At 45.5% G+C, this 22,497-nt stretch overlaps 1 protein-coding gene across 4 annotated transcripts in view; it reads left to right on the top strand.

The window, feature by feature from the left end:
• Window positions 1–13,166, top strand: part of Dp (transcription factor Dp) — a 32,045-nt gene extending 18,879 nt beyond the window's left edge. For all 4 annotated transcript variants that reach the window (XM_077660250.1, XM_077660255.1, XM_077660254.1 and 1 more), the window contains 3 exons: window positions 7,137–7,303; window positions 9,514–9,556; window positions 12,768–13,166. In XM_077660250.1, coding sequence (XP_077516376.1) covers window positions 7,137–7,303; window positions 9,514–9,556; window positions 12,768–12,867 — 310 coding nt within the window. In that variant the 3' untranslated portion in view covers window positions 12,868–13,166. The remainder of the gene's footprint in view (window positions 1–7,136; window positions 7,304–9,513; window positions 9,557–12,767) is intronic.
• The last annotated feature ends 9,331 nt before the right edge of the window (window positions 13,167–22,497 follow it).

Genomic DNA, 22,497 nt, shown 5'->3' with positions numbered 1-22,497 from the left:
TTTCTGGCCGAATCAGTCAATTGGTGACTCAAAGTACACAATCACAAGATGCAGGCAGAGAATCTTGAAATGTGGACATGAAGAAGTCGAACAAAATGGACTGTACAACGAAGTGAAAGTGCGTCAAATGTGTCCACTTTTGTGTGGTCCATGCCGGTGGCAGGTTGCGATGGGTAGTATTGACTTCACATCCCATGTTCTCGGAGCTTTCACAGGCAGCTGCTAGATGCGGTGGATTGAGAAACATTCACTAAAATTATTTCTTTCTGCTCAGTTGTCTTTCAGAAGAGTTTTTTTCATCACGCTCAGTACCAAAGCTATCATTTTGGCCAGAAATCTCAGTAGAAAATTTTTCTTCGCTATCCCTTCAAGGAGAGACGCTGGTCTTGATCAAAAAGTAGTAGTAGTAGTAGTAGTAGCAGTAGCAAGTGGTTTTTATTAAAATAATAATAAAAAGGAAGGAAAATATTTTTGCTAGCCCCAGCATCTGCCACTGAAGCACCTGAGCTGGGGCAGCGGAAATAAAGGATAGCAGGCAGAATGGAGAAATGAAATGAAAGAGGTGAGGGGACAGGAAGAGAAGATAGGGGTAGAGGTAATATACGCAAGCTATTTACACAATAAGAAATGTTTCCATGTTGTGCGCGTGATTAGTTCATGATGGAGCAATAAAAGCACATGCGCACAGCACTATGTGGAGGGGGAGCGTCCAGTTGTTAATCATCCAGAAAATTTCGATTTTACAAAAATGGCATATTGGGGATCAATGCACTCTATAGTTACTGCCTAAAAAGTGTCAAGGTCTAAACTCTACTTCCACCTACTAAAATACCTATATATTTCATGCCTACAAAGCCCGGAAATGGCAATTTCAGAGCGCAATGCGGCAGGACTTCGCGCCCATAGCTTCTTATGACTGTGTCCCTGATGGCTGCCTTCTTGGTTTTGTTTGAAAGCTTGGCCCCTTCCCTACTACCTGGTGTTACTCACTCTTGTGAAATATTTTTAGAACGTCCACATTCCATTGATTTTTGGGGCCTCTACAACTACCTCCGAATGGCTGGCACGCGCACTTCGAATATCGAAAGCTTTGTGTCTTTTGCCAACATGACTAGCCTTGCGGAAGTTTTTATTTGTGGTGCAATTTCAATTATTCTTGTACCGTAGAATTCAGAAAGAACTAAACTGTGGAGCTATGCTGTTTTTGTTTGGCTGAGTCAAACATTTCAAATTTTGTGAACCATAACATCACCTAACTATGCTTTATAATTATGGTGCTTGGACAAAATTGAACATTTTTTATGATAATATACTTCAGCAACAATATAATTAGCATAGCCCCATATGGCAGGTCTTTGGCTACAGTCCCATTTCAATCGAAACCAAAAAATGTAGAAAGTTTCTTAATGACCCGTAAGAATTTAGCTAATTAGGCTTCAGTTATTTTCCGATAATATAGAACCTAATTGAGATATGCTGAAACCAATTATGTTTTTGAAAACAGGCAGAAGAAACATATACATACTAATTTCATGACGATATCTTAAATAATAAAAATGTTCTTTCCAAGACCCGCATCTCCTCTTGACTTTAGGGCCATTCACTTTCTGTAGTAGAAAATTTTAAACTCTGCAAATTAAGAACAAATAACTTGTAGTGCGCCATAGGAAACATCATGTAATGCTTCTGTGTGCACCTCGCATTTATATTCGGAAACAAGGTATGAATATAGAGTATAAGGGCCACGGCACTGCTGACAAAATGCCACGCCACTCACCGTTCATGCTGTTTCAGGTTAGTTATTACAAATATTCCTGTTACCGAGATAACGATGTCTGCCTTTTAGCAATGTCGTGGCCCCCCCAACTCCTGAACCGTTTTTGCACTGTGGCAACGTATATATGGCGCTTTTTGGTTCTGGGAGGGGACATTGAAATGAACCCGGGTCCTATGACAAAGGCTCAGGAGGAAAAGCTTGAGCTTGTTTGTGACGCTGTTCAAAGGCTTGAGGCTAGCCACACGAACATCCTTGAAAGTGTTAATAAGATGAACTTGAGCTCAAGAACCAGGCAAGTTCAGACCTGCAAAATGAATTTAAGTCTATAGCTAAACGTGTGGAAGAACTTGAACTTAAGAATCAGTCAACACGTTCATCGGAGGCTTCCACGAGCTGCACTCACGATGTGTCTAACCGATCGCGCCGGTCCGACATTCTTTTCTATGGCGTTCCTGAAAAGGATAAAGCTGAAACTTGGGAAGACTCTGAACGTCTTATTAACGAATTTTGTTCTGATAAACTTGGTCTTACTGTGGTCTTACTGTATCTTCATTATCTTGGGCTCAACTTATAGGCCGTTTTTCAGACGACAAAAACCGGCCTATTATTGCTACGTTGTTCAACGAAAAAGAAGTTGAATCTGTCATGAGTAGGGGCTACAAGCTCAAGAATACGAACTTCAGTATTTCACGCGATTACTCTCAAATTGTTTGCAATAAACGCCGCCAACTACTCACGTATGCAAAATCAGTAAAATCGGAAGGTGACAAAGTGCGTTTGGTTTTTGATAAACTGTATATCAATAGTGTGTCTTACTTATGGGATAACGAAGCCAATCGTGCAGTGTGGGTGTCTCAAGAGTGACGCAGACCTTCCAGTCCTCATAAATTGGCAGACAAACCACCCTTGCGGTCACTTGCACGGCGCTGCACTGTTTTGGGTACAAACTTCCTCTACACCAACATAAGAAGTGTTTTTTCTAAAAACGTGGCTCTTTCTTCACTAATCGATTCGTGCTGTTCGTCGACCATCGCGCTTACAGAGACTTGGTTAAATGACATGATTCCTGACAATGTCCTTTTCACCTGTGATTCTGAATTTAACATATTTCGTTGTGACAGCGTGGGCCGTAGGGGTGGTGGTGTACTTCTAGCAGTTAAGAAAGAGATCACCGCTTTGCTTATTGACGCCGCGTCGTGCCTGGAGTCAGTGCGGGTTCGCTTGCAATGTGGCCCTTCTGTTATCATTATTGGTGTAGTCTACCGGCCTCCTGACATGAGCACTTCATTCTTAAGTTAATTTTATCGAATATTAAGTGAACTTGCTGTTCGGTTTCCAATGTCAAGCTTCCTGTTGCTAGTGTGATTTTAACTTTCCGACAATTAACTGGTCCTCACTATTTGCTCCAACTAATGATCCGGAAGCTCGGGCTTTCCTCCAGTCTTGCCTGGACTTCTCATTGCAGCAACTAATCCCTGAACCCACGCGTTGTTCCGCCACTTCTGCAAATGTCCTGGATTTTGTCTTAACCAATAATTCTTATCTTTGTTCTAATATTACGCTCTTAGAAGGTTTTTCGGATCATTCCATAATCACCGGAAAGATTAATTTCATGCTCTATCAAAAAACAACTCGCAAGAAACAAACAGGTGCTACAACCGAGCAAACTTCGATGAAAGTAACGCTGAGATGACAGTTTTTGCTGAGGACTTCCTTCTCGATTTCTTAACACGTTCAGTGGAGGATAACTGGAACCTTTTCAGCAACAAACTTGCTGCTCTTATCGACAGATTTATACCTGTTATCAGTATACCACACACTAACACCGCGCCCTGGTTTAATAGACACGTGCATCGCCTGAGTAATAAGAAAAAGCGTCTTTACAGACAGACCGACAAAAACAGGCACTCTGATTCCTGGCAACGATACAAAAAGTGTGATAAAGAATATCAGACGGTGCTTAAATCTGCTCGTCGCCATTTCTCCCATGATTTACCATCAATGTTAAAGGATAACCCTCGTAAGTTCTGGCAGACGATCAACCCTTCGAATCATCCTGATATAACTCTTACCAATGCCGAAGGAGGCAGCGTTCCTGTTGCTGAATGCGCACAAGTTCTTAACGGCGTCCTGGAGGCCCTTCTTCGGGAGTGTCATATCGTCCACCGTACAACTTCATCTTACCATCCCCAGACGAACGGCATGACCGAGCGCTTTAACCAGACCCTCCACGACATGATGGCCAAGTACATTTCATCTGATCACTCCAACTGGGACCGCATTCTACCATTCGTTACCTATGCCTACAATTCTGCAATGCAAGCAACTACTGGTTTTTCCCCGTATTTTCTTCTCTACGGCCGGGAGCCATCTTCAATTTTGGACACCATACTCCCTTACTGCCCACATCCCTCCGAATTTACAACCGTCTCTCAAGCCGCTGCGCATGCCGAAGAATGCCGTCAACTCGTCCGTTCCTTTACTGCCCACGATCAGTACCGTCAGAAAAGTGCCCGCGCCACTTCTACCTGTCTGCCGCTGACTCCTTAGTTTGGCTTTTGGTGCTCTCCTTCAGCCCGGGCCTGTCGACAAAACTGCTAAGAAAATACTACGGCCCCTATCGCGTAGTTCAGCAGACATCTCCAGTTAACTACCTCATCAAGCCCCTCACGTTTTCGCCTGATCATTGACGCCGCGGCCGCAAAATTGTCCACTTCGACCGCCTGAAACCCTACTACGACCCCGCTATCATCTCGTGCCCTTAGGCCGCCAGGATGGCGCCTTTTCACCCCGGGGGTATTGTAAGACATACAATTGGGGTTTGCTGCCCCAGCGGCCAGTGCTGCCGAAAGAGAGAAAGCTGAAGACGAAGCTGACGCAGTTCAGTTTGCGAAGAAGACGAAGCTGACGCTCTCGAACTCTTGGCTTGGAGCTACGCTGTGTCGACAAAGATTTTGGCTGTCCACATTTCTTGTGCGTCTGGTTTGCGTCTTTACAAAATAAATAAATAAGCTTTTTTTTTATCCAAGCTTTTCGGTGAAGGCGGAAGCAAAGCGAACTTCACCATCAAAATTGCAACCCGCCAGGAGAAGCCAGCTTTCCAATCACCTTAGGGTAAAGCGCTTGCTAAATCGCTCAGGAAATGAGCTGCAAAGCATGGTAAATGAGTTAGGCAGAGCAGAACAGTACGTCTTAAAATTAACATGCGGAAAACCAGTCAACAGTCTCGCAGGAACAGCTGTCCACAATTGGTAGCGAGGTGCTGGAATTGGTAAGGAAATACGTCTACTTAGGGCAGGTAGTGGTTGCTGATCCAGATCATGAGAGGGAAATAACTAGCAGAAGAATAAGAATGGGGTGGAACGCATGCCGCAGGTTCTCTCAAATCATAAATGGCAGTTTACCAGCATCCCTCAAGAGAAAAGTACACAACAGCTGTACCTTACCAATACTCACATACGGGGCAGTAACGTGGAGGCTAACGAAAAGGGTTCGGTTTAAGCTAAGGACAATGCAGCGAGCTATGGAAAGAAAAATTATAGGTGTAACGCTAAGAGCGGGCAGAGTGGGTGAGGGAACAAACGCGTGTTAATGACATCCTAGTCGAAATCAAGAGGAAGAAATGGGTTTGGGCAGTGCATGTACTGTGAAGGCAAGATAACCACTGGTCCTTAAAGGTAACGGAGTGGATTCCAAGAGAAGGCAAGCATATCAGGGGGTGGCAGAAAGTCTGGTGGGTGGATGAGATTAGGAAGTTTGCGGGAATACGGTGCCTGCAGCTGGCAAAGGACAGGGTTAATTGGAGAGACATGGGAAAGGCCTTTGCCCTGCAGTGGACGTAGTCAGACTGATGGTGATGATGATGATGAAAGTGCACAACATTGTTGGGATTCAGGTAGCGTGACTGGGCCGGAGAAGAGGCGAGGACGATCGGAGGAAGAAAACTTGGAAAACTTTATACTCTGACTATTTACATCATGTACAAGCACGGGCAACTGAGAGTGCTTCTCGGTAAAGAGAGCTTCTTAGGAGTCGGGAGTCTCTGATACCTCTCAAGAAGGGGGCTCTCCCTAGGCATCAAACCAGCAGCTCCTTAAATACTCTTCGTATTCCGCAGATCCCTAGCTGGGGAATACAGTTCGAAGAATGATGTCCAATCACCACGATGGCACTGATGGTACCACCCACGGCAGGGCGGTCCTGATGTTTCTTCGCAGCTCAGTCGAGGGAAAGGGCACAGGACCCGGTCACGTTGTCGTCTCCGCGGCTTCCAGGTGGCCGCGCACGTGCATCCGGAGGGCACCTGCATGACACAGGAATGCAGGCTGTCTCCCAGCAGGTGTCGAAAGAGCTTGTACTGGTGACCGGAACGCGGAAGCTCTCTCGCAGGTGCGGCACTCGGGCAATTGTTCAAATCCAGCGTGACTGAAGGGGACCACACTGATACTGCACTTCGTCGTGGCGAGGACCGGAACGAATACGCTTATGGTCGTCGCTGGCATTCCTGTTGAACACGTGGGGACGCTATCGTCGCTGCTTCCGGCATTCCTGTTCGAACACGTGGGGACGCTATTGTCGTCGTTCCCTCTGGCAGTCCTGCAGTCACGTCTCTCCCAGAGAGCTCACCCACCCTTGCGGTGGTCTTCAGGGAATCCTCCCCATGCCCAACTTCGCCGAATTCCACAGCAGGAAGGAAGTGCGAGCACAACAACATGCGAATGCAAAGGAGAAGGTGGCTATGCATGTGGAAAGAAGGTGGAGTCGGTCGTTGAGAAGGCACTTAAAGAGTTTTGTGAAGTAGGGAAAGGAAAGAAGACTAAATAGGTATAAGACTGGGCAGCTTGAAATACTGAGTAGCGAGCGGCAGCACGGCAGCAATAGTTGCTGCTGGTGCGTGGAAGGCTGCGCGCATTTACATTTCAGGGGCTTTTCTTTGCTTGATTGTGCCACACGCACCTGAAGCGTTGCCTCTTCAATAAATTCGATGTTTCTATTGCATCTGCATCTTAGCGTGTTAACCGCGCTTTCTGGGGGAGCCGTCGGCTATAGTTGGCCTCAGTAGTTAGAGATTGTGTTTTAACTGTAATATTATTTCTTTTAAACTTCTGATTTTAAAACTCTCCCCATGCCGTATGTTCATGCATTAAAGTACATTAGTCATTTTTCCATCATTGTGTCATTCCTTATAACGTCTGTAATAAAAATAGTATAATAAAAACGTGGCTACTTTCAAATATGCAATTTTTCATAGGATCGCAGAAAACTAAGTACTTTATTCATGCTGAAAGGTGTCAGAGGATGGCCCTAGCCCAGCTGTTAATTCATGGTTGTAAGTCTTTTGTCTGCTTGCTTCGTTTAGGTCGGAGTACCTTTTCCACTTCGATGGCACATTTGAGATCCATGATGACATTGAGGTGCTCAAAAGAATGGGTCTGGCTCTGGGTCTCGACAAGGGCTCCTGCTCCCCTGAAGACCTGGAACGAGCTCGCCGAATGGTGCCTCGCAGCCTGGAGCCGTATGTGCGCCGTAAGTGTACTTTGGGGATGGCCTTGCACAAAGCATTCACTGTCAGGTCTGGTGTCATATGTTGGATTTTGTTGGCTGGTAGGGCCATGGCAACTGAGCATAAACTCCTCATTGCACCTGAATCCCGACACATGAAGCCATGACTCTTCATGTTAAATTAAGGCCATATGGTCTCGTTTGGTTTCTGGGGGTTTAACATTTAACATCCAAAAGTGACTCGGGCTATGAGGGACATCATAGTGAAGGGCTCCAGAAATTTCGATCACCTGGGGTTCTTTAACGTGCAATGACAACGCACAGTACACGGGCCTCTAGAATTTCGCCTCCATCGAAATTTTGAAAGCCGTGGACGGGATCGAACCCGCATCTTTCGGGTCAGCAGCTGAGCTCTGTAACTACTGAGCCACCGTGGCGTGGCGGCTAAACTAAGGCCATATGGTATCGCATGTAGACTGTCTTCATGCCGTGATGTCAGGAAGATGCTGTGGCGCTTTTGTCCTTAGGCAAAACAGGTTTTGTCGGCCCTAGTCACTGGTGGGAGTTTGCGGCTGTTTCCACAATGCAGTAGGGGCAGCGTAATGATGAGCTGCATTGCTGTGGGAAGATTCAAACAGCATAAAAGGGGAAGTTTACTGAGTGTTCACATGTTTCTCGGAAATGGAGACAACGATAATCAATGGACTGCTGCAGTGAACTGCAAAGTTTGTGCCTTGATGCAGGCTGGCACCAACCATGCAGCAAGCAGTTTGCAACAGGCGTGCTGCTCTGCTCATTTGCCGGCACAACTGGTTGTTCTTAGAATTGCACAAAAAGCACGTGGTTTAGCTTCTCTCATAGCATCCTTCCCATAGGAATTCAAAGTTTATAGTGTGCAATATACTGCATCACGCAAACACAAGCGTTCAAAATTGGGAGGGTCGACCTATTCATGGAGCCGACCTGCCTAGGGTTCTAAGATAGTTTCGCCCAATCCATGGGCAGTACTACTCACCTCGTCCTGGCGCCCATTCCCAGCAGGACACATGGAGTTCCATGTGTACAAAAAAGGTCATTAATTCATTTGAAAATTGCTTTGGAAATTGCATGCAATTTACTCGACTCACTCGCGTTGACTGTCGCTTTCCCGGACAAACAGTTGAGAAGGCAACTTCAGGTAATCTCCGCCAGAATACGAAGCTGTCAAATCGTGGGCTGTTCGGTTTGCTGGTATATAGTGGGATACAACTTAAGTCTGCAATGAAGCTCCACCTACATTCAAGGACCGCCACACAGAATTCTGTTGTGACAAAAAATAGTCCATTGTTAAAACTTTTCTTGTTACCTAGCAAGAAGCTAATCTCAAGAAAAAAAATTGCAAGCTCTAGAATTTTAATACCTGGCTTGCTTAATAAAGTCAAACAATAAAAAGTTGATTTTGTTTACTCTCGTGATTGGCTAGTGGAGTAATACAGGATGCCATGGATCATGGCCCAGTGTTAACTAATACTGTTTTTTTTTTAAGTTATATCCTACTATAGTCAGCCTGGCAGTCACCCTGGCCGCAGCGGTCGAATTTCGATGGAAGCGAAATCCTAGAGGACCGTGTACTGTTCGATGTCAGTGCACATTAAAAAACCCCAGGTGGTCAAAATTTCTCGAGCCCTTCACTATGGCATCCCTCATAGCCCTAGTCACTTTGGGACGTTTTAAATCCCCATAAACCAAACCTTTTATCTCCATTTGCCTATGAATGCTGGCTTTGCAATTGTATCGTTGCATGTTTGTTGTTTTGAGCGTAGCGAGATGGGAATGGGATAACTTTATTTGGAGTTAACTTTTTTCTTCCCAGCTGGGGAAGGGGGGGGGGAAGGGGGGGGTGAGGTGAGGTCGATGTATGCTTGGCACTGTATGGTATGTATTGTGCGTTATGTAGTTTTCTGGGATGTGTTCACGAAATCTGAGTAAATTGAGCACCCTCATTTTTGAAGCCTTAATTTAAAGAATAAAAGTGTGCAAATTAAATGAGTAAATATGGTAGGTGTTTACCCTGAATTGGCAGTTGCGAAATTCAGTGCTTGCTTAGTGGTGAGAGACTAAATAGCGTCATTTGGAGAATGCTGGTTGCGTGCACCCTGTGAAACAAACGGACTGATGTGATGTGCCCTGCCTGCCAGGTCAACCCTGATGTTGATTTCCTTTGAACTTCTCATTTTTTCTTTTTTCATATGCAGAGATGGCCCAAGGTGGCGCAGAAGTGGCTTCTTTGCCAAGCGAGTAAGTATTTTCTAGCTGGCTGTGTTTTCAGTGCTTTTTTTACGAATACTGTGTGTACTTTGTCTTAACATTCTAACACTGCAACTTTATAGCTCCATTCTGAGCAGTAAGCTTGATTAGTAATAGAGTGCAGAAGTTTATTGTTGTCCTCACTGATTCCCACTGATTATGCAATGTTTTTGACAGAAAAATTTGCGTTGTAGTACAGTATAAGCTCGTTAAATCGAACTTCATGGGACTGAGAAAAAAGTTCAAATTATCCAATGTTCGAAATATTGAATGGCCTCGAAAAAACTGACAAGAACCATTTGCATTACGGTATACATACCGTGTTTACTCGCGTAACGAACTTACTCGCATAATGAACCCCCGATTTTTGCCTAAGAATTTGAAAAAAAAAAAGGCGTCAGTTGTTAATGCTTTCCTCCGTTTCCCAGTGTCACGGTCCACAATGCATTTCTTGGCAGTGCGCCAAGATGCTGCGCAGCGATAACATCACGGTGTGTTTAGTGTTTACCTTTTGACGTTAGCTCTAGCAAGTGGGAGAAGCGAACTTTGCAGAGTGCCAGCGCTTGTCCAGTTGTGCAAGCCTCATTTTCAGTACATTCGCCTTAAGGGCGACCCACATGGACCGAACTTGTGCTGCGGATTTTGAGCGGCACGGCAGAACGCCGACGCACCGCTACGCACTGTCGCCGTACAGTACCACAAGCGGCGGAAAACGGGCGGCTGCCGCCAGAATTTAGAAACGGCGTGATTCGGCATGCTTAGTAAAATGCTGAAAAGAACAGCTGTGCATTTACAATTAAGCTATTATTTATTCAGTGACGACAAAGGGGACGAATTGTTCTTTGTGACCCCTTTCTGAACCAAAATAGATAACCTGTTGTTTGAACCTCCCGCGCTTCCTGACGTCAACCGACGCGTAGTGGCTAAGCCTAGCAGCTTTGAAAATCCAGAAGCATTCTGAAAATCTGGCACGTTTCAGCGCTAAAATTTTGTGCTGCAGGCATCTTCAGACAAAGCGAAAGCTTCGTGCGACTTTTGCTTGTCGTTAACATGAGGCACAGTGTAGCGGCAATGACGAGTTCGTGGTGAAACGAGACGCTGCTTGGGCAGGCTCAGCCATGTTTGTAGAAGCTGGCGGAAGTCAGACGCGGTCGCACCCTGATTGGTCCGTGCTGATAGCCCACGTTGGCCGCTTCCGGCCAGCGGCTAACTGCTGGGTGATGTTAAAAGCCGGCGTCATGATCGCGGCTGACCGCATGCTTCCGTTAGCGACTGATGGGTGAAAGAAAAAAAAGTTTTTCGCACGTAATTTGAAACGCCCGTCCGAAGTCATAGCCTTTCATGGGCGTTGGCTGGGACCGCGCCGACAGTACTTTTCCGTATTACTGAATTAACAGGGCTCGAATCAGCGAGTATTTAGTTGCGAGTTTCGGAGGCTGCGCAGAAATGAAGGGTAGGCAGCCGCCACCGCAGCCGCCAACCCCTACCCTCTAGCGCCGCCGTGCTGGTGATGGTGCCATTTAGGCTTTACCCAGTCTTCCACGGTTCTATATGGTTCCATCTTCTGTCCCCATTTAAGACGTGCTGATGTGCGCAGCCTCTAACTATGTGGAGGTGCATTTTTTTTTTTTTTGGCCACGTGCTGTGTGCCAAGCTGCCCAGACACGGCGGCGCTTAGTTCGAATTATCCGTAGCGGAACTGACTCGCTTTCGAATTAACGGGCTTTTTTTATACACAGATCTTTATCGAGCTTGGCCGGACCAAGTAGTGTAGTTTGAATTATCCAAAAATTCAAATTATCGAGGTTCGAGTTAACGAGCTTTCACTGTATCACAGAAAAAGCTTCAGGTTCATGGTGCAAATATACTAGACATTTGTAGCATGTCGAGCTTTTGTTGCTGTCGTGCTGCCAAGTAAAGTTTTTCCAAATTATACCTTTGTTGCTACTGTGGACTGCTTGCGTATTTGTCTTGTGAATGCAGTAGTGCTGCTGCGTAATGTTTGGATGGCATGTGGGAGCAGTTAGAGAAGCTTGTTGATGGCGCTAGGTTGATGGCAGTGTTGAATGAGTCGTGGTTGCCAGCTTTCAGCTTTGTAATTTGCATACTTGAACTTCAAGTTGTACCTGTCTTGTGTATTGGTCTGCTGTGCGCCTCCGATGCTTGCAGTAGTGCAAACAGAGATTGGTGAGTGCAAAAAATTCTTCCAGGATGCAGAAGTGGCATGACGTTTGAAAGCTGTCGGTAAATTTAAGATGGTACCCTGGTCTTTGAGAAAATTTTTTTATTAATGAAGTCACAGTTCTCAAACCTTCAGGGAACATGCATATTTGCACGCTGATTCCAAATATGTAATTTAATTTCATGTATAACATGTCCTTATGCACTTATGCAATATGTTGTGCAATTTTTTGGAGAAAAATTACCACATAATGAACCCACTCGCATAACAACCCCCCCCCCCCCCCCCCCTCCTCCACTTTTGCTGTCCAGAATTTACTCTTTTTTTTACCGTTAGCTTTTTGTAGTGGGTTCCTCAGTTTTTTAGCCTTCAGCAGCGCAGACGTTGGCAGCGTGCCAAGATGCTGCCCGTGGATAACATCACAACATCAGAGTGCGTTTTGTTTATCTTTTGAGGAGAGCTCCTGCCAAAGGATGTGGGGGGAGGGCCAAGGCATTGTGTGCAATAAACTAAGGCTTAAATTCTTGCATTACACACTCCTAATTGTCCTGTGTGTTTCTTTAACTCCACGTAAAAAATGTGCACCTGACCTTCAGGTTCAGTGTTCAGCATGTTCTCGTTATCTCGTCATAATGCGATCAGCTGGTGCTGCCAGCTACCACAAAATTGTGGGATCATGTCGAACTGAACGATGCTAAACACCAGCGACACGAATGCGCCTGACTGCGTACATTTGTTGATGACAGAAGGAAAGAGGGAAGTACTATATGAAATTTCGACCCTCCCAAAAAAAAAATGATGGCTGCTATGGACATTTTCATCATACTTTCTTGCCTGTGTTCATGTACCTGCTTTGTCATGTTTACTTTTGCAGCCACTAAGTGCTAAAGGCATAGGAACACTGTCATCTTAACTTGCTTTGCACATAATCAACTGAAAAGGGCGTCAATAAGAAACTGAAAGAAGGCTTATCCAGTACTTCCGCAGAAACTCTTACTTAATCATCACTGGTCTGTGCAGGGCTCAGCGTGGTTCATCAAGGCATTCAAGTGTAGCATCACTGTCGGATGGACAGCCTGGCTCCTCGGAGGATGAAGATGATTTCTCAGAATCGGACTGAATGCCTCACCGAGACTATTCTCAATTTTTCTCCTCAAACGCCTGATGCATTGTAATGTTAGCACTCGCACACTTTCGTAATACTTTTTCAATCTTGGCTGACTGAAAATGCACAGAGGTTAGATGAATGCTGTACCGTTGCCTTACAGAAGCTTCCAGTGTCATACAGAGGTGTGTTATACGGGGTGAGAGTCACTGTGACCCGGAAGCTTGCTGCATAAATATTGATGGCTGAGAAACGGTATGTTTCCTTCTTTTAAAGTGGCTGTCAGACAAATAAATGACCATTTTCTATGCCTATGTGCATGTTGAACTTTACCCCAATTTTTTATGAAAGTCTTCAGAAGAACACTGAGGCCATTATACAAGGTTAGGGAAGTTCTTTTCTGTCTTTGCTGGGGCAATAATCTGAGCCAAAGTGAATGGACCATATGCATTGCGTGACCTTTCTTGCCTTGCATACTAATGGCGGCAACAGTCTGCGGGGCGTGCAAGTGTCGGGCACTCTTGTCTAAACTGTATGAGCACATCCTTTCTCCCGCCATGGTGGCGTCCCGACGATCCTAAAGGACTACGGTATTCTTTAAAATGATGTGTTAGACTATACCTGGATCACCGCATGATATTCACCTACAACCATTAAATAATTTATAATGGAACTTCTTTTCGACACTGTGACATCAAAGAAACAGCAGTATAACTGCTGATACGTTGTGTGTTGTAATTCCAGCTTTGAAAAGGCTGATTTAAGTGTTTTAGTGAATTAAAACTGTGTATCAGCATTTATATTGCAGGTTTTTTTTTTACTGCCTCATGTGACCTGCAGGCCAATTGCACGTCACGGTCATAGTTTAGTTGGTGAAACCAAAACAGCATGAGAAGAAATTCAGTTATAAATTATTTAGAGGCCATGGGTGAATACCACATGGTGATCCATGTATTCTAATATCTAATGCATCATTTGAAAGAAGAGAGCACGCAACTAAAATTAAGTGTTTATAGTAGCGGCGTGCAAATATTGAAGTTTTCGAATACGAATATGAAGAAAAAATGGCTTCGAATATCGAATCGAATATCTGTTCAGTACAAAAAAAATTTCAAAAAACGATGAGCAAGCAAACGTTGTTGCCCTTATTTTTTTCAAAATAGTGTATGGTCTTTGCAACTAAAATGAACAAAACTAGACTGCCTCAGTACCATATAAAAAAACGTGCACAGAAATGTATACTACTTGATTAGACATTAGACAGCATAACAGTATCCAAACTATAATGAGGTCATGCAAAACAAAATCCATAAAATGACAAGACTGGCAACAAAAAAATAATGACTATTAAACCTAATTCATTCGGAGTTCAAGGGACCGGAAGAAATGCCCGGTTCATCCGAAGGCCTCTGTTTTTAAAATTGCCCGCGCCTCCCGAAAAAAAAAATGCTGCCGAAAATGCTAAGATGCAGTAAGGCCTTATGAGGTGGCTCCATCGCTCTAACGCCTGTAAGCCCGTGACAAGCCACCCGTTTTGGAGTGCTGGAAGAAAAACACAAATGCAAGCAAGGGGCCAGGGAACACACACTGGCGTCGGAGCGGCGAGGCGGTTTCTAAAAAGGAACTAGAGGTAAGCCGCGCGGAGCTGGGAGTGGACTATCGGCGAATGCGCAGGCCGACATTTGAAGTTGCCGCGGGGCAGCGGTGAAGCTCAGAAACCGAAACTACGCAGCCAGGCTATTTTTTTGCCCTAGCGACAGAGGCCTTCCGATTGTTGCCACGCCTGCTGTTACGCCCGGTAAAGAGGTGGGCAGGTTAAAATGTACCATGCAAAAGGCGAGATTTTAACAGGATCGCTTGCCCTATTGTGACTACTCGACGCGCCCCTTCAGGAGGCTCCCGTGGCGTTCCGCAAGTAGGCTTTCCCGCATAGCGTAGTTTACAAAACGGGATGGCGGAAGTCACGCTCGGAGAGTTATGAAGGCGACAGGACGCATTCTTCGGATGTGGGCATTAAATATGTAACGTATTACCGAAGGATTAAAAAAAGCGCGATTTCGCGTTGCGATTGCTCGAAGCGGGCCGTCGGCCATGTTCGCAGCACGGGTGATATGTAGGAAAGCCCACTTGGGGAAATCCTCACGAGGTGAAGCCTTGCGGCGTCGGGACGCGGTCCGTCCGCGTGATAAACGGCAGAAAAGGAAGCGGATAGGACCTCTGTATTGTTTTTCTGGACTTTTAAACTCGATTATCGGCTAATTTGCCCAGCTATTGTGGTTTTGCCACGGTCGAATTTATGAAAGTATGCACAGTATACGATCGCTGGTGAGTATTCGGGAATTTTCGAATATTCGGAAATTCACGAATATCAATTTTCGAATCGAATATCAAACATATTCCATTCGTATTCGAAATTTTGAATATTCGCACACCCCTAGTTTATAGTCCTTTAACTAAGCTCAATTCCACCATCTAGATTTTTGTGCTGCACTGAAGTAAGCTTTTTTCTCTCAATCGCTGTGTTGGCTGCACACTCTAAAATTTTTCACGCTTAGCAAGCGTGATATGTTCTCACACTGAAAAATCGCGCTTCCTAAGCATGATTCACGGGAGGCTTAACGCTTGCTATGCTTGAGTGGAGGCAATTTTTTCAGCGCTCACGCTTGCCATGCGTGACTGGCGATCTTCCGAACACTAAACGCTAAATAGAAGATTTTTACTTACTTGATGTGGCATTCTCCTGCTCTGTAGGCTGTCCGAAATTATTTTAAAGGAAGCTGAAAGGAAATAATTCTTGTTGTGTGGCATTTATGGGCTTGGCGCGGCTACATTTAAAATATCGATGCCTACCATTAAATAGCATATTATGAAAATTAACTTTCAGTTTTCATCTCGTAGCTATATGCAAACGAACACTGCACTGGGAGAACGTAACCAAAGATAGCTAACTTTAGAAAATCAGGAAGTGGCTTATAGTACAAGTAGAAAGCAAAAAATTGAGACATTCATTCCTTAATTCATTGGCTACTCTCACCATTTTGTACTTAACGGGAAATATACTTAACGGTGCTTACGCATTGCTCAAGACTGGCAATTCGTCACTATGTGCTATGTTGCCTGGAACGAATATGCCTTCACAGCAACGTGTTTTCTCGTATATGTACTGAATAATGAGGGGTTTCTAAACACCTAAAAAGTGGCCTATCTACGCTTATTCACTGTCGTCGCCTTTACAATCTTAGCACGTGAAAATAGTTAATCTTTGGTTTTTGTTGAAACTCTGTACTTTCATAAGAACATCTTCCTACATATGGACTGCATTGATAACAAAAGTAGTGCAAGAGGAGGTCATCTCATTTCAACATCGTTTAGAAGCTGCATTATGAAAATACCGATTCCGTAAAGTTGGTAAGTTTTATATCATGCCAGAAAATAAGCCATGAGAGCACGAATTTGTTAAGTAGTTTTCTGACGAACCCAAGCTCCGCTGCTGGCAGTAGAAGAAAAACTTACATAAAATATCTTGCGCAAGTGCACCTAGCGAGTCCTACAACTGCTTAACCCTCTGATGTGCATTCTTACGGCGTCATCACTTATACATTTGTGAAGAACATTGAGGAATGCTGTTAGGTATTACATGTAGAAGCAAAGCTGAGGAGCACTATATGAGCGCGAAGTAATAGGAATTTTAAATTTGAATAGAATTTTTTATTGATAATAAGTTACAAAAGTGCTTCCCTAGAAGAACAATCCGAGAAAAAAATATAAGTAGGAAATAGGCTCAAGATGAATACTTGATGCCGTTTTAAAGGAGCACGTGAACACTGCTGTGTAAAGTCAGGCCAGAATAAAACGCGAGCTCGCATATGCCGTACTTGTTCACTTTGCAGGTAAATATTCCTTTATAACCGTTTTATGGATATACACCGGTATGGTAGACCTTTTGCTCTCAAACATGAATCAGGCTAGTTGTCTGCAAGTACACATGCAAGATATTTTTTGTTGGCAGGCGCTGTTTGCCTTTCATTCCAGCCTGACTGTGTACTTCTCTCAAAGTGGAGCTCAACAAAATTCTGTAGTCTTCTCTGCGTGCATGTAATTTCGACTATACCTATACATCCAACCGCTGCTTGAATAAAGTCGCCGTATACTTAGTGCCCTATACGTAATACGCACAAACACAGCACCAAGGCCTTTTGTGTGGTGTGTCGGGTTGCAAGTTGAGGATTGCACGGGGCCCTTTGCAGCATACCAGCTGCTTCCTGTTGCCCCCTCATGGAGTGAACCGTTGACAAATCTGACCTAGTGAAGGAACTATACAGATTTATAAAAACTGTTTCATTGGCGCAGCCTCACATTGCGATTCAGGCGTTAAACTTTCGTTAACACGGCTAAAAAATGAGTAGTGTTGGCAGAATGAACAGGTTTAAAACTCGCATGAAACTTCGGTTGTGATAAACGATTTTACTGACCTTTGAGATTGGGGCAGTTAATGCGAGCTTTGGCCGCAGGTGCGTGTCGAGGCCAGTGTACGACATCCAATTTCTCCGCCGCATCGTTACATGGCTCATCACACAACTGTCCCTTTCAGGATCCCTTCTTAGTCCCGAGCGCATTAGTCTGCGTGTAATGAGTTCCACCTGACAGGACTGTTTCAATAATTTAGTCATCATCTGCGAAGAGAGCGCTTAGCTCTGTTAAGAAGAAATACCATTGAAAAAGCTGGTGAAATGCAGACGTATAGAAACTCGCCATCAACAGCCATGATCGTGCTATCCTGTAATCCTCACTCACTGTGGACTCTGGTCCCTGTTGTTCGCATTTTGCAGAAGGTGGTGCAGTCTGCTCTGAACAAAACAGTGCAATATTAGCTTGTGCCTTATCAATTTTTGTTTATAAATGGCTATGATCACATGCTTTCGTCTTCTATAGTTACACACAACATGGAGTTATTTTGTGTGCACCACGTATGTGATTATGTCATTGATTTGTTCAATGTGCAACAAATTTACTCACTGCAAAGAATGCTAGATCCTACACTGTTTCTAAGACACAGAGTTGAATCGTTGAATCGAAAGGATGCAATGCCTCACAGGATTCTAACAACAATAAGTCTAGCAGTAAACGTTTTACTGAGCAGAAATTACGATATAACCATCGATTCCAAGCTCACGCTACCCAACTGACTGCAAGGAGCTGTTACAGCATTCCTTGACCTCTGCTCTGTTACAGAAACGAGTTGTTCGCTTCGGGCTCTTATAGTCCGCTATTACTATAGCTTATCACATGGCTTGCCGAGGATGGTGCAGGCAAAATAAGCAAGCATATTGGTTCAGAATTATAAATGTGTAGTATAGGAGAATTCATGATACCCAAGAAAAAATATGGTTGCAAACCGTTTAGAAGATTGTCATGAAATCACTATTTTGAAGTTCGTAATTTTGAACTGTATTTATGTGAAAAATAAATGAAGCAGCGACCAAAAGAGGTGTAGTCAAGACAACAGAGACATTTCGACTTCCACACGGAAGCCTTCTTCACTCGCGCCAGTACGTTTCGCTAGCCATCCGACTTCCTGCATTCTAGGCTCATATGCAGTTTAACCTCGCATGCTAAGCAGAAACCTAACCTCGCGATCCCTCCGCCTGCTTCGACCAGTCGATACATCCTTCCGTCATAGCATGGTGTCAAGAGCAGAACGACAGTTGCTTCAAGCTGGAATCCGGGTGTGCAAGGACTCAGTCAGGGACCTGCAGAACCAAGCCTTTTTTTCCCGTCGCCACCTTGAACATCCATGCCCGAACAAGTTCGCCAGCAATCTCTGTCATCTTGACTACATGGCGCTTATTTATTTATTTTTCACATGTATTCACCTGACCAGACGAGATTTCGTCAAACCTTACATTTCATTTGAACTGTATTTACATCAAAAGAATATGCGCTCAGCGCGGGATCTGAGAAGTATTTGGCAATCAGAAAAAAAGTTAACCTGGAGTTCATTGTGACTATGTTTCATTGTATCAATAAAAGCTTTCTTAGCGAATTTAAGGAATGATGTTCCGGAGATCAGCTATTAGTCACAGCAGTCAGCACCCGATAATAATAATTGGTTTTTGGGGAAAGGAAATGACTATCTGTCTCATATATTGTTGGACACCTGAACTGCGCCGTAAGGGAAGGGATAAAGGAGGGAGTGAAAGAAGAAAGATGCCGTAGTGGAGGACTCCGGGAAGCACGGGATTTTTCTTGTTACGGCATTTGTGTGGATTCGCAGTTAAATGTGCAAGTCCGAATTCACGGCTTTAACACGTCTGCTGTTCTTGAGCTGCTAAGAGAAAACAGCTTTTCTGTCCGTTCGTATGCTGTCATTACGAGAAAACATTATGACCGCCACGGAGCTGAATCTTTGCCTATATTCGCGCACAGTTTTTTGTAGCTATGCTGCGGAAGCTACGGGCGCGCGCCGCCAGCTTAAACGCATATCTCTCTCCCTCGTGAGAGCGTCATCGCTTGGGAAAGCATCGCGCCTCTCCCTCGTAGCTTCCACTGCATAGCCACAAAAAGCTGCCCGCGAGTATTATACCACCGCCCCCAGCAGCACTGGCACTACGTACTAGACCGCAAACCTATTTGTGGTGCCTTCCAGTTGACCCGCCGTGGTGGCTCAGTGGTTGGGGCGCTCGACTACTGATCCGGAGTTCCCGGGTTCGAACCCGACCGCAGCGGCTGCGTTTTTATGGAGGAAAAACGGTAAGGCACCCGTGTGCTGTGCGTTGTCAGTGCACGTTAAAGATCCCCAGGCGGTCGAAATTATTCCGGAGCCCTCCACTATGGCACCTCTTTTCCTCCCTCTATCCCTTCCCTTACGGCGCGGTTCAGGTGTCCAACGATATATGATACAGATACTGCGCCATTTCCTTTCCCCAAAAACCAATTATTATTATTATTATTACTTCCAGTAATGCAAAGCAAATATTAACGCGACAGCGTTAAAGGGGCTCTGAAGCGCCTTCCGAGGAGAGCACAAACTCACTTAATCACGGCACTGTGTTGCCATGAAAACAGCCAAATAATACTCTTCTACACGCAGCAGACGACCCACAATCGCGCATCAAAGTTGGCGAGCCCTTAATAATAAATAATTGGTTTTGGTGGAATGGAAATGGCGCAGTATCTGTCTCATATATCGTTGGACACCTGAACCGCGCCGTAGGGGAAGGGATAAAGGAGGGAGTGAAAGAAGAGGTGCGGTAGTGGAGGGCTCCGATATAATTTCGACCACATGGGAATCTTTAACGTGCACTGACATCGCACAGCATACGGGCGCCTTATGGCGCGTTCACACTTGGACATTCGGCGGCGAGAGCAAGCGAAATCCGCTGCCGCCGAAAAGCTGCATCGTTCACACTTCCCGGCCACCGCATCGCCGCTCATCGTCTGCTCACGGCGTACACAGATGTGGCAAGAGGTTAATCGATGCTGTCTACATACCAAAACCGTATGCACGCTTGCGTACGATAAATGCAGCTATTTTGTCGGATGTTACGCCTTGTTACATTCTCACATTTTAAACGCCTAGTGGCGCCATCTGGTGGTTAGGAGAGGAACCATTGTTGTCAACAAACCGACGCTCTTCTAAGCCTAAAGGGCGAAGAATCGTCACCCGAAATAAAAATTAAAGCAAATTTATCGCTCAAACGTTTTCTTATGGGCGAGATAAGACAAATCGAAAGAGCGCTAGCTCTTTTATGACCAATAAACGGGCTAAAAAAGGCAGTAACAGCGACGAATTCAGTCCGCAGCGAGGCGTCCTGCATCGAAGGGCGCCGCCATGTTTGTCGCTGCGGGTACTCGCCTTCCTATTGGCTGACGAGATTCGGCGGATTTTTTCCGGCGGCAGAATTCGGTCCTCGACCGATCGGCCTTTCCGGTGGGTATTCCGGCGGAATCTCTGCCGCGGCAGCGGATCCCGCAGCCGCCGCAGCGAGCCCTTCCCGGCGACTTTTTCATGCTCGCACCCTCCTCCGTCCCTCACATCTGCGTAGACAACGTGAGAGGTTGCCATTGGTTAGATTCTTTCAGATGTCAGGCAGCTACCGTGGCCGCGACCAATACGCCGCCTATCTCCGGCGGGTCGGGGAGCTCCGCTCCCAGAGGGGGGTCGGCGATAGAGCACCTACCTTCCAGCCTGCAAAAAGTGACGAGAGGGAAAGGCGCGAAGACGCTGAAATTAAAATTGTAACTACAGATAACTCAGCTTCTACAAAGCGCATTTAAAAAATCCTTGCTGGACACTATTCGTGAAGCGGCATGCTTCGATACCCCAGGCATGCCGCAACTTTATTAGAGCCCCCTTCACAGCCTTTAAGGAGCTCGTGTCGCAGAAAAGCTGGTGTCGTCGGTGTCTTTGGCCGTGAGCGAAAAATGGCGCATCTCGGTGGACACCTGAACCGCGCCTTAAGGAAAGGGATTTTAACTCGACAATGTTAAGGATTGATTGATCGATTGTGTGATCTATTAATTGATTGATCAATCGATTTTTTCTTCCCTTACGGCGCGATACGAGTGTCCAGCGAGAAATGTGAGACAGGCGTCATTTCCTTTCCTTAAAAGCAATTGTTCATTTCATTTTCCTTTTCTTACGGCACGGTTCGGGTGTCCGCCGAGATATGTGAGACAGGCGTCCTTTCCTTAAATTGTCCAACGGGCCACGCGTCGCGCCGAACGGGCGATGGCGTTCCGTGTACTTATCGACAACGCTGCGACACGCTGTCGCGTCTCATTCTTAAAGACGAAGCTTAAGCGTTCTACAATTTTTTTAATTACAGACGACTGCGGCTTCACCCAGCAGACTGAAATTCTTAAAGGTAACAGAATTGTATCTTACAATATAAGGTTAGGCTGTAGTGCTGCCCAGTCACATGCGATTTCAATATAATGCTGTTGGATCGATGCGTCGCCCACTGTCATAAAACAATAACTCCCGCCGCGGTGGCTCAGTGGTTAGGGCGCTAGGCTACTGATCCGGAGTACCCGGGTTCGAACCCGACCGCGACGGCAGGGTTTCGATGGAGGCGAAACACAAAGGCGCCCGTGTGCTGTGCGACGTCAGTATACACGTTAAAGATCCCTGCAGGTGGTCGAAATTAATCCGGAGCCGTCCACTACGGCACCTCTCTTTCTTCTCTCAGCCCTTCCTTTATCATTTTCCTTACGGCGCAGTTCAGGTGTCCGCCGAGATGTGACAGATACTGCGCCATTTCCTTTAATAATAACAATTGGTTTTTGAGTAAAGGAAATGGCGCAGTATCTGTCTCATATATCGTTGGACACCCGAAACGCGCCGTAAGGGAAGGGATAAATGAGGGAGTGAAAGAAGAAAGGAAGAAAAGGGTGCCGTAGTGGAGGGTTCCGGAATAATTTCGACCACCTGGGGATCTTTAACGTGCACTGACATCGCACAGCACACGGGCGCCTTAGCGTTTTGCCTCCATAAAAACGCAGCCGCCGCGGTCAGGCTCGAACCATTTCCTTTCCCCCAAAACCAATTTTCCGCCGCGATGTGCAGCACGAACAGGCACATTTTTATTGTTGCCTTAGCCAGGCGGTTCTGTGCAGTGTTCAACGCGTCGCAATTTTTGCTTC

This window comes from Amblyomma americanum, chromosome 3 (assembly GCF_052857255.1).
Source record: "Amblyomma americanum isolate KBUSLIRL-KWMA chromosome 3, ASM5285725v1, whole genome shotgun sequence".
NCBI classification, from domain to species: domain Eukaryota; kingdom Metazoa; phylum Arthropoda; class Arachnida; order Ixodida; family Ixodidae; genus Amblyomma; species Amblyomma americanum.
The sequence above is the reverse complement of the archived record's forward strand: the minus strand, read 5'-3'. Positions and strand labels throughout refer to the sequence as shown.